This window comes from Nelumbo nucifera, chromosome 7, assembly GCF_055504915.1.
Source record: "Nelumbo nucifera cultivar China Antique chromosome 7, China Antique-T2T, whole genome shotgun sequence".
Taxonomy (NCBI): domain Eukaryota; kingdom Viridiplantae; phylum Streptophyta; class Magnoliopsida; order Proteales; family Nelumbonaceae; genus Nelumbo; species Nelumbo nucifera.
The window spans coordinates 19,815,643-19,828,600 of NC_142655.1; the positions used below are offsets into that span (position 1 = coordinate 19,815,643).

The following is a 12,958-nucleotide window of genomic DNA, read 5'->3' on the forward strand; positions in this document are numbered from 1 at the left end:
TGGTTTGAATAAATAGTTTATTTTGACAAAAATAATTAAAAATGGCCAAAACCGCTGAATGGGTTGACGGTTCGACCGTCCAGGTCAACAAGTCATTGACCTTTTCAACAGTTTTTTGCCAGAGACCAGGTTTGGGGTAAAACAGAACCGGTTGCCTGAACGGTTCTCAAGCTGAACAGTCCCCATCCGGGTCAACAATAGTTCAAAAACCATGGAAGCATGCATAAAGGTAATGGAATTTTAATGTGACCATCTCAATCACACATTAATCTGATATTTGGAGAAACAAAAGCCAAAAGAAGCAATTTTCTGATTTTTGCTTTTGAAAAAGAAAAATGTCTTCTAGAAATCCCAAACAAGGCTTTATTGCTTTCTTTGTGTGTAATACTTGTTTATTTATCTTGCTAGGTCATTTCGTATCAATGCATTGTCCGGAAGCATCCCAGCCGAGCTTGGAAAACTTACAGACTTGCGTTCACTGTAAGATCAACCTTTCTTTTAAAAATGAACAATAATGGAAATTAAGGTTTGGTGTTTAAATGCCAAGAAGTAAGAACAGACTCATGCTTACCTTGGCAACACTTGTCTTAACGCAACCCAAGCACTCAAAGGGACCTTTCTCCCTCCCTCCTTTGAATCCATCATTTAGGGATGACAATTTTTCCGGCCTCAATCAATTATGCCCGAATAGAGTAAGTTTTTTCCGATCTTAAATGAGGACAGGCAGAGATGAGAAAATTTTCTTTTTGCCTTGAATCAGGGATGAGGTCTGTATATAATTCCTAACCCACCCCAAACTTAGTGATAAATTACTAAAATAGCCCTTGGTTTAACATTAATTTTTAATATACCATTGAGTATAGAAGGTGATCTAGGGTTTCTATAATTCTATTGTCCCCAAATTCCCAAAAGTCTAGGATTCCATAATTCTATTTCTAAAATACTTCTTAGATTTAATGTAATTTTTAGGGATTTCCTCGAGGGGGAGAAATGACAGGGACTCCCCATATGGAGGGTTGAATCCCTGCCCCACCACCCCAGGGAAGGAGTGTTGCCGGAGATTTTCGCTACATGGTGGGAACATGGAGGGGTGTCCGCTGCATTGCTATTCCTGCCATCATTGGAATAAAAAGAAATTGGGATCTGCTCCTCACACCAACCTGACATCACAACCACACCCCTAAGTGTATTGGGAACATCTCCCCATAAATAATAAATACAAGTATAGGAGAAGTTCCTAATTTGCATCCAGAACAAACTGGGCTTTGGGTTTATGTCACTAAGTATATTATATCTAATACATATGATATGATATTTAATCAGCCCTACATTGGTCCACCAACTCATCTATTTTAAGCATTAGTTAGTGATGAAGGAAGATTTGGCCTGGCCTCGCAATCACGCCACGTGGCAAAAAAACAAGTAGCTCGGCACTTGAAACAGCGTACCCAGGGTGCAAACACCAAAGGGAAGAAACAAGCAGTCCGAACTCCCCTCGAGGAGACCGAACTCCCTTCGAGGAGCCCGAACTCCCTACGAGGAGCCCGAACTCCCTACGAGGAGCCCGAACTCCCTAAGAGGAGCCCGACCTCCCTACTAAGAGATCGAACTCCCCACGAGGAGCCCGAACTCTCCCTTTGGCCCTGAGCCACACAAAGCAGTGACCCGAACTAGCCCGCCTCATGGCAGTTCGGGACATTCCCCTATCCGAACTCAAGACTTCGCCTCGCACACCGCTCCAGCACTTCGCCTCCAGAGCATTGAACTGGACAAACCACACCATACTTGACACCGAAGGAGTCCGTATCCAGGGGCGGCGCACCTGACTGACTTGGGATCTAACGCTTGACGGCCGCACTTCAATGGCCACCTGCCACCGTCACCTGCCACCGCCATCTCCAGTTACAGAGACGGCTCCGACAAAAAGAGCAGTGACGGTTCTGCCCTAGTAGAGGTGACACCCAAGTTGGCAGAAGAACGGAAGTAATCATACCTGACATGACAGAAGTCTAGGAGTGAGTGCGCGAGGTGGTTATAAAAGGCTCTCCACCCCCCAAAGAAGATGTATGCAAACTTTGCGCTATCTGGTTTTATCTCGCCTTTGAAGGATTCTAACTTGAGGTTCGGAGCCTTTACACCGGGTTCCTCCTGGAGCTTCCTCATCCTCTCCGTTTCAGGTTCCCTGCTGCTCAGTTCAGAGGCAAGGTCGTTGATAGCTAAGACCGGCCGGATTGCGCACCATCAATTGGTGCCGTCTGTGGGAACGCTTCAAAAGGCCTCCCTCCAAACTCTCATAACCTCTTTTCTTCAAAAAACCCAACACTCATGGCTTCTTCCAGCAACGCCAGACGTGGCACGGAGACAAACACCACTGGGGAACAACTTCAAGTCCCCGTGGTATGCGTTGGATAGTTCACCATCCCCCTCTCGGTGGATGGGATCCCCAGCTTGAATGCGCCACAAGCAGTGGCGCCCGCAAACCTTCCTGCCATGAGCATCCCCTTTCCTCCCCCTATTGAGACAACCTTCACTGAACCAACTGTCGTCCCCCTGACAGCCAGCCAAAACCGGTTGGACGACCTGATGCAGTGCATGCGGGCAATGCAAGCCCAAATGCAACAGTTCCAACAACACCAGCTTCATCAGCACCAAGTACTGCACAACATCTCCCAGTATCACTATCAACAGCAGTTCCCCCAACTGCCGCTGAACCAACCACCACTTCCACCTCGGCACCCTGCCCCGAGGCCGGTTAAGGCCTCCCCACAGGATGGACGCCCCCACCAGGGAAAGGCCTCTCGGCCCCAGAACCCCCCTAATAGCTAGGCCTCATCCCCAGGCCAAAGAGAGAGAAAAATCATCCCCGCCTCGCAGCTCGCAAGCGGGTCAAGAACTTCGCCCGCAATGTCAGCACCTCGGCGCTCCAAGCCCGAGTTCCCGCTCACGGAAAACCGATTCGACGTCCTGGCAGCAGACCACCAGCATTCCGGGCCCATCAAGCTCGGCAACACAGAGGCCAGCAGTGCCAGTACCAGGCCCACTCAACGAAGGCGCCGACGAAGTCGCCGAACTGCCACCCATGTCCTGTCAGAGCTCAGAGGCAAGGAAGAGATGAGCTCGGACGAGGTAGGAGCTGCCCCGATTCTCTCAGTTTCTTCCCCCTCGCATCAGAACTCCTGGTGGTCCCCTTGCCTAGGGATTTCAAGCTCCCACCTTTGGACAAGTATGATGGGTCCTTCGATCCCAACGACCACGTTGACGCTTTCCAGTCCCAAATGCACCTCGCCAGGGCCAGTGAATCGTGCATGTGCGTGGCCTTCACCACCACCTTCAGGGGGGTAGCCCGCACTTGGTACAGGAACCTGGCCCCCGGGTCGATAAAATGCTAGGCCCAGTTCGTACAGGTCTTCACCGCACACTTTGTCACCAGTAAATGGTGCCCCAAAACAGATGAAAGCATCTTCGGAGTAGTCCAGAGGGAAGGAGAATCCATCCGGGGCTACATCAAGCGATTCAATGAAGCATGCTTACAAATACCGCGGTTAGACCCCGCGGTGCAGCTCGCGGCGGCCAAGAGAGGAGTAACGCACAAAGAGTTCAAGTGGCACATGGTAGCTAACTAGCCCGCAACCGTGGCCGAATTCCTCAAGCTCGCGGACAAGTTCATGAGGACAGAGGAAGAAATCAACCAACGAACCGAGAGCGAGAATGAGAAAAGAAAGAGGGAAGGCGAGCCCTCCAACCCAGTCGACAGAAAAAACCCGGCCCGAGAGCCGAAGCCGACCCAATCGTTCCGGGCTCCCCTAGCAGTTCGGACGGAATACACGCCGTTAAACGCGAGGCGAACCGAGATCTTAATGACAATCAAGGACGCCCCATACGTTAAGTGGCCACCTCGCCTAAAGGGAAATCCGAACGAGAGAAATAAGAATTTGTATTGTAGTTTCCATAGAGACCACGGTCATAGTACCGAACAGTGTAATAATCTCCGGGACGAGATAGAGGGGCTCATCCGTCGTGGATACTTAAGGAATTTTGTACAGCATAACAATAATAACAATAAGGCAGGTCGGCAAGGGGAGCACGAAAAGGATGCCTCCGAATCTAGCAGCAGACCTGCTGAACCGTTGCAGCGACAGCCTCCGGAAGAGAGGCCAGTTCGGGGAACCATCCATGTAATTGTGGGAGGTTCGGTGGTAGCAGGGTGCACCTCAGCAGCAGCCCGGACTTCAGTTCGCGAAGTGGCCCTCGAGGAACGGAACCCCCCAAAAAGACTAAAGACCGAAGAACCAATCTTCTTCATGGAAGACGACGTGCGAGGGGTCCACTACCCCCACGATGACGCGTTCGTCATTAAACTAAGGATCAGCGACTTCGAGGTCAGATGCATACTCGTAGATTCGGGCAGCTCAGCGGACATCCTCTTCAAATCAGCATTTGACCAGCTACAGTTACAGAGGAGCGAGCTGAAGCCCGCGAACACTCCTCTGGTGGGTTTTAGCGGAGAGGAAGTCAGGCCCCTCGGAAAAATAACAGTACCTGTGGAAGTCGGCACATGGCCTTGTGCGGTTAGACTCAACCATGATTTCCTGGTGGTCGCGACCCCCTCCCCATACAACGCCATAATTGGGCGGCCAATCACGCATATCCTGCGGGCGGTGGTCTCCACCTACTATTTGGCCATGAAGTTCCCTACAGACTTCGGTGTGGGGGTAGCGCGGGGCGACCAGCTCGAGTCCCGCAAGTGTTATGTTGCCGCCCTAAAGGGAAAAACCAAGGTGACCGACGACCTCGAACTGGAGCGGCCTGCGGAGCAAGGAGAGGAACGAGCTTCGCCCACAGAGGAAATGACTGCAGTCCCGACTTCGGCTACAGACCCAGCTCGCACACTACAGATCGGTGCTTCCGTCGAGAAACCCCTACGAACCGAACTGGTGAGTTTTTTACTTCAAAATTTAGATATTTTTGCCTGGTCCACGGCCGACATGCCCGGTATTAGCCCCGGCCTGATAACTCACAAACTTAATACTGACCCTGTAGTCAGACCCGTTAGACAGAAGAAACGCAACTTAGCCCCAGAGCGCTGGAGGGCGGTCGATGAGGAGGTCGAGAAGCTCCTCGCAGCAAACTTCATAAGGGAAGTCCATTACCCGAGCTGGGTAGCCAACCCAGTGCTGGTGAAAAAGGCAAACGGCAAGTGGCGCATGTGCGTCGACTACACCGACCTGAACCGAGCTTGCCCGAAAGATTGCTTCCCCCTCCCCAGGATTGACCGCCTAGTGGACGCGACCTCGGGACATGAGTTGCTAAGCTTCCTAGATGCCTACTCAGGCTACAACCAAATCAGGATGGACCAGTCCGATGAGGAAAAAACCAGTTTCATAACCGAGTTCGGCCTGTACTGCTACAAGGTCATGCCCTTCGGATTAAAAAATGACGGGGCAACCTTCCAAAGACTTGTAAATAGGCTGTTTCGGCCCTTAATTGGCACAAAGATAGAATGTTATGTAGACGACATGGTTGTCAAGACACAGTTTTCACAAGAATTAATACAAGACTTAGATTCTGTTTTCCAAATCCTGCGTCAATTTAGCATGAAGCTGAACTCTAACAAATGTGTCTTCGGTGTCACCTCGGGCAAATTCCTAGGGTACATTGTCAACTGACGCGGTATTGAGGCCAACCCGGACAAGATAAAAGCCATCCTAGATATGAGACCACCCCGGAAAGTAAAAGAAGTTCAGAGGCTAAATGGCCGCATAGCCGCTCTAAGCCGCTTCATGTCCAAATCAGCAGACCGCTGCCTACCCTTCTTCAAAGCAATCAAAGGCAAAGGGTTCGAATGGACCCAAGACTGCCAGCTCGCGTTTGACGAGCTAAAAAGTTACCTCGCTAGTGTGCCAACCTTAGCCCGGCCCGAGGAGGGCGAAGTCTTAGAACTATACCTCTCAGCAAGCGACGAGGTGGTCAGTTTGGTACTAATAAAAGAAGCAGACCGGGTCCAGCGACCCATCTATTATGTTAGTAAAATTTTGCAGGGAGCAGAGACAAGGTACCCATAGATAGAAAAGCTAACATACGCACTGGTGGTAGCAGCTCGAAAACTCCGCCCGTACTTCTAGGCTCACACCGTCATCGTCCTAACTGACAAACCTCTGAGGCAAGTTTTACTCAAACCCGAGGTTTCCGGTCGACTGACAAAATGGGCCATCGAACTCAGCGAGTATGACCTTCAGTACAAGCCAAGAACTGCTATTAAGGCTCAGTTCTGGCGAGCTCGGAGCTCCCAAGCCAATAGAGTCCGAACCCCGTAAAGTAGCAGCCAGTGTAGCATCTCTCCTGGTTAGGCCAAACGCGAACTGGGATGAGGAGCCCTGGATCCTTCACGTAGATGGCTCCTCGAACCAGTAGGGCAGCGGGGCTGGAATAGTGCTACGCGGCCCGAGCGGAACAAAAATGGAATACACACTACGCTTTGAGTTCGCAGCATCCAACAACGAGGCGGAGTACAAGGCACTGATAGCCGGGCTGAACCTAGCACACAAGGTCGAAGCAAAGCACATAGTTATCTGCAGTGATTCCCAGCTCGTGGTTAACCAAGTTACAGGCGAGTACGAAGCACGCGAGCTCACTATGATTGCATACTTGGCAAAAGTAAAGGAAGCTCTGCTCAACTTCTAGTCACACTTCATCAGGAAAATCCCGAGGTCAGAAAACACTGAGGCCGACACCCTGTCCCGGCTAGCCAGCACGAGTCACAACGCCATGAGAACTGTGTACATAGAGGACTTATCTCGGCCCAGCATTCTCGATGGGGCAGAAAAGGTCGCTCCCGTTCTTGAAGCAGAGCCGAGCTGGATCGACCCACTCGCGAACTTCCTGCTAGATGGAACCCTCCCTACGGACCGCAATGCCGCCAAGAGGGTGCAGCGCTAGGCAGCCAAATACATCATAATAGACGAACGGTTGTACCGACGATCCTACACGCTCCCCGACCTGCGTTGCTTGCGACCTGCCGAAGCTGAGCTCGTACTCTGCGACACTCATGAAGGCTTGTGCGACGGACACCTGGGGGGCAGAGCCCTCGCTCAAAAGGCACTTCGACAAGGATACTACTGGCCAACGATGAAGGCAGAGGCCGTCGAGCTCGTCAGAAAATGCGACAAATGTCAAAAACATGCCAATATCCACCATCAGCCTGCTGCTGACCTCAAGTACCTCACCAGTCCATGGCCTTTTGCACAATGGGGCATCGACCTTCTGGGGCCATTCCCGCCAGCAACAGGTGGGAGAAAGTTCCTAGTGGTGGCAGTAGACTACTTCACAAAGTAGATAGAAGCTGAATCCTTGGCAACAGTTACAGCCCGAAACATACAGAACTTCTTTTGGAAGAACATAGTATGTCGCTTCGGGCTACCTCGGGTACTGATCTCCGACAACGGCAAACAGTTCGAGGATATCAAGTTTCAAGAATGGTGCCAAAGTATGGGAATTCCTCAGAACTTCACGTCGGTTGCACACCCGCAGGCAAATGGTCAAACAGAACTAATGAACAGAGCCATCCTCCGCAGACTGAAAGCACGACTAGACCGAGCTAAAGGGTTGTGGGCGGACGAGCTACCAAGTGTCTTGTGGGCTCACCGAACCACAGAAAAAACCGCTACGGGAGAGACCCCCTTTAACCTCACCTACGGCACCGAAGCGGTAATTCCGGCGGAAATCGAAGTACCTACACTGCGACTAGAAGCATACGACGAGCAGACAAACAGAGACGAGTTACGCACCAACCTTGACCTACTGGATGAGGTAAGAGACCTCGCGCACATCCGAACTGCGGCCTACCAGCAAAAGGTAGCTCGGCACTATAACGCCAGAGTAAAGAAGAGGAGCTTCCGTGTTGGCGACCTGGTTCTCCGTAAGATCATGGTACCCGAACCCGGCGTGGGAAAACTCGGACCAAATTGGGAAGGACCCTACAGAGTAAAGAAAGCACTCGGGGGGGCATACGAGCTTGAAACCTTAGAGGGTAAGCAGGTACCCCGAGCATGGAACATCGTCAACCTAAGGCGATACTACCTATAGACCGCCAAGCAAAGTGGATAAAATCACCACCAAAACAGGCCGCGCGAGTGCGGTAGCCCGGACAGAAAACAGATCGGACGTATGATTAGTTCGGCAAAATATGCTCAGTTCGGGAGAAAGAACAACCAACACTTAACCAAAAGTCATTCCATTTCAAAAGTAAGGTAGTATATTAAAAAAAAAAAATTTACAAGCCTGGAGCTATTTCTTCATTATCAGAAGGCACTTCAACGATACCCGAAGGCCCCGCCTCGCCCTCAGAGTCTGGCTCACCGTCAGCAGCATTGGCCATCTCCTGAGTTATGCGCGAAGTGGATATGGCGCTAATATCGAGCTCGGGTACGTATTACGGATCATCCACCGGCTTAGTTTAAAACCCCTCCTGTATGAATCCACCATCAGATCATCAAAGCCCGGCAAAGCAATGTACTCATCGACAGCCTTCTTTTTGGCATCTTCGATACCTTGAGAAAATATCTGCGTCCTCTCCCTGATGTCCTCCTGAAGGTACTCGACCTGATGCTGCAGATCCAGCCTCAAGTCCGCCATGTGTTTCACCACCACTCTCATGTTAGACAGTTTATGTATGCCCTTAGCTTCAATCTAATTTGATGTGCTTTTGTTATTTAGTGGAAATAAATAAAGTGCATGTTTGATTCATGTTGTTTGGTTTAATTCTGTGTAAAACCCTAAAACTGGACATTTATAGAGATTCATGTTAGTTTTAAATGTTCACAGCCATTGGATAAGTCTGGGGAGATTTATCCTGCCAAGGCTGATGCTGGTGTGCCACCAAGTGTTAGGATGGCCTGTCTCAGCCATCAGGGTAAGACCCGAGGCACATGCAGTATGGGATTACTGGAATCCTTGAACCGGACCAGATTTCCAGTCTTGCCCTGGACCTTGGAGATAGATGGGCAAAACTGGAAAGTTACACCTGACCCCTAGACTCGATTATGACACTTCACTAGGTGCTGGATCAGGCTGCCTTTGATATGCCAATCAGTGAGATCCTTAGTGGGGATCAAAACCTGGGTATGTTGGGGCAGTTTGAGAATTCATCTGAGTGGGTGGTCATAATGACAGAATCAGCCACTTTGTCGGACAAAGGGTAATGATCGGGAATGCACTCTCTCTGATGGAAACCAAACTGTCGGCAGTTGATTTCAATCGTTGGAATTTTGTTTTGCAAAATTAATATATTTATATATATGTACGGTTTCAAAATGTTTGCAAATGGTTTTAATTCCCGGGATCCATGTGAGAGGGGAGTGCGGCATTGTTCCTTGCAGCCGAGGGAGAGGTCCTCTCTTGTCGGGCAGTGCTTGATCATTAAGGGCTGAGAGGTTAAGTGTAAGACCATTTAGGATAATACCTGATGGGCTAATCTTGCACCTGCCCACAGTCCCTGGGTTTTTATAAGATGGCTTGGCCTAGGGACCACTTAATGTAAGTGTTGGGCCCATAGGGTCCATACGATGGACTCAAGGGGTTCATTGAGTTTTTCAGTGAATTCGGCTGGGCCTTGTATTAAAGGCTGGGCCGAACCCATGTGGCTGGTGTGTAGATCAATGCTTGGGTCCCACGCCATACAAAGAAGCCCAACTGGGCAGCAGATTGGAAGCTAATTAAACACTGAACACTTAATGGGCCAAAAGCCCATTTCGAGGTGGGCTGATATGATCACCCATCCATGGGGCGAATTTTAGATTGAAGTTAGTAAAAGGATTGGGCTCTTAGCTCTATCCACTCTTAGAGACCAAATTCAAATCAGATTTGAATTTGGTAACCTCCTGATAAGATCAGGAGTAAGCTAACTCTATCTAGGAAAGGGATTAAGATCATCCCCTATCCAAATACTGATTTGGATTGGGATAACTCCTAAGGAGGAGATTTCTTAATCAAGAAGAAAGGAGGAGATTTCGAACCACCTAAAAGAGGGAGAAATATCAGATTTCGAACCAAGCAAGATCACAAGAAGGGTTCCTGCGATTTGAGATTAGATCTCATACTCTCCAGAAAAGAAAACAGTTCAGCCTTTTCGTTTCTGGAGATCTCCTCCTGCCGCCGCCATCTGCATTACTGCAAGATTCGATCTTTGCAGAAAAGAGAGTCAAGAAATCTGTTCTTGACATCAGTCTTGCAAGAAAGACTGAAAAGAATTCAGTGTTTAGTACATCCAGGGGATTCTTGTGAAGGATCCAGTGTGTAGGACGCACCCTGCTGGTTCTGTTCCATCCACAGCTGTGTCATCTTCAGCAGGGACAGATCTTGGAGCATTCTTTGGGCGTGAACACCAACTTTGGGAGATACTGCTTCTCCGGATCAGGTATAATCCTCCCATTTACCTTTTGGTACAGATCTGGTTTGATTAGGGTTCAAGTAGATCCTTGAATATTGTATTCTAAATTTAGGGAATATGATTCCCAGTTGAGAGAAGGTAGGAAATTTTTTTGAAATTCGCCCACCCATTCCGCAACCTTTATGGCGTCCATAAGATGGATCCTACCATTCTTTCATCTCATGGCCTCGGCATCTCTCTGAGACCTCGTCTGCCTAATCCGGGAAACACGAGCAGCCTCCTCGGCACCGTGATGAGCCTCTTCAGCAGCTCGCGCCTGCCTCAAGCTCCTCTCCACCTGAGCCGCCAAGGCGTGAATAGTAGAATTCACCTACCAAAAGGAACCGAGTTATCAAAAGAACCAACAAAACGAAAGCCAAAGAGCTCTAAAAAGGGAGAACACTTACCACCATTGCATGGGTAACGGCACGACAGAACACTTGATGCAGAGGGAGATCAGTCCACGCCGCGACCTCCTCGGGGAAAATAGCCTCCTTACTCTTTTGAAGAGCATGGGTCGGCGACAGCATACTCCTAAAATCCCCCAGGGCCCCCGAGCCCGAAGGCCCAGCTCGCGTATGAGCAGACCCGGAGTATGTAGGAGCCCCTGTGTAAGTAGTCTCAGCATAAGGGCCCCCTGCCGGCTCCTACATTGGAGGAACCATCTCGGGCTCCCTAGGCAGATCTTCTGGCGGATAGTCCGGCACCTCGGGCTCCGCATCCCGGGGCATCTCGGCGCGAGTTCGCTTGGCAACCCGCTTTCTCCTCTTCATGCCTTGAAACAAGTGCCCACCCCGGGTCCTTCGAGAATCCATCACACCTGTGAAAAGTTTGCCATTAGTAAAAAGCAAGAAAAACAGCAAGACAGAATCTCTAAGTGAAGAACCTACCCAAGCTCAGGCCAGCTGCAATGAGCTTGGCCTCCATCAGATACTGTTGACACTTCAGCCCAAGCCGCGCCCATTGTCGGAGGCCCTTCGCTGTCTCTTTGTCAAGCGTGACCCCGGAGTCAGGAGCGGCCATCCCCCACCCGGTCTGAAACGGCCACCCCAGCACACTTCGCACCTCGAAATAGTCCCGCTTCCATGCTGGGACCTTGTTGGGGAGTTCATGTAAAAGCTTAAAGCCCGGGGGAGGAGACAGGTAGTATGCCCGCCTACGCACGGGGAGGGGACCCGCTTGCTTCTTAAGCATCAAGATCGAAGAAAAAATCTCCAAGTCCAAAGGAAAGCTCTCTTCGCAAAATAAAGAGATTGTCCCCACCAAATTTCGAATGGAGTTTGGGTGCAGCTGGCCGACCATCACGCCGAAGTGGTTCAAGACTTCGACAAAGAGGGGATGAAAAGGTAATCGCAGCCCCGTGACGAGCTGCTCCCGGAATATCATGATCTCATCAGGACCGTGTTCCCAAGAAAAGCTACCCGAAGGTATGAAATAGGCGTACTCCCCGGGCAAGTTATAGTAGGTAACGAGGGATTGGAGCCCCTCGGGCGTCATGGTCGAAAGACCAAACTTGTCTAACATCCGACCCCGACGAGAGGTGGACGCCAATCTGCCCGAAGCGCCTCGGCCTATGAGTTTGAACTCTTCCTCGAGCTCTACCTCCGGCTCGCTAGGGCTATCAGGGGATGCAACTCGGTTCGTAGAACCTGCATCAGACCCGCTGGAAGGACTATTTGAGCTAGACATCGGGGAGTGAGATGGGATCCAGGAAAGTACTCACCCGAAAAAAGGCTGTAGACCACAGGAGCTCGGATGAGCAGAAGACCTTGAACGCGAACTGAAGAAACCTGGACGCGAACTGGATGCGAGCTGAAACCCGGACGCGAGCTCGAAAGAAATACAGAAGTGACAGCGACTGGGGTCCCCCCCCGGTATTTATACTCACAGTGACCGAAAAGCGACGGCTTAGATCAAAGCCAATCTGACGGCCCACAGCCGCGCTGACCGCACGTCCCTTGAGACCAAGACGTGATTGGCGCACGTCTTTCTGAAACTGACAGAGCGCCGGCGCACGTCTTTTCGAAACTGACGAAACGCCAACGCACGTCTCCTCAACAAAAGCGGCAGCGGCACGTCTTTTTTAAATTTGAAAAGATGCCCGCTATCGCGCCTCCCAAGTGGCGTGCTTTTTTGAAATTTTGAAATAAAGCGCGCACCGCCGCATCTATCAGCATTTAGGCAGGCCGGCGCGCTTCCCGCCTTTTGGACACTCGAAGAAACCCAAAGAACCCTGACAACGCACCTCGCGCCGTTAGAACCAAGATTCAAAATGCAGGGCAAATCTACCTGACACCTTGCGAACTCCCCGCGCCAGGGCAAGACCCTTAGCACGAGGAGTGGGGGGCAATTGATGAAGGAAGATTTGGCCCGGCCTCGCAATCATGCCACGTGGCAAAAAACAAGTAGCTCAGCACTTGAAGCAACATACCTAGGGTGCAAACACGAATGGGAAGAAACCAGCAGTCCAAACTCCCCTCGAGGAGACCGAACTCCCTTCGAGGAGCCTGAACTCCCTACGAGGAGCCCGAACTC

At 50.6% G+C, this 12,958-nt stretch overlaps 1 protein-coding gene across 1 annotated transcript in view; it reads left to right on the plus strand.

The window, feature by feature from the left end:
- Window positions 1-12,958, plus strand: part of LOC104588290 (putative LRR receptor-like serine/threonine-protein kinase At1g56130) — a 35,003-nt gene that overhangs the window by 11,713 nt on the left and 10,332 nt on the right. Inside the window, exon 5 of the mRNA XM_088891767.1 lies at window positions 409-480. Coding sequence (XP_088747893.1) covers window positions 409-480 — 72 coding nt within the window. The remainder of the gene's footprint in view (window positions 1-408; window positions 481-12,958) is intronic.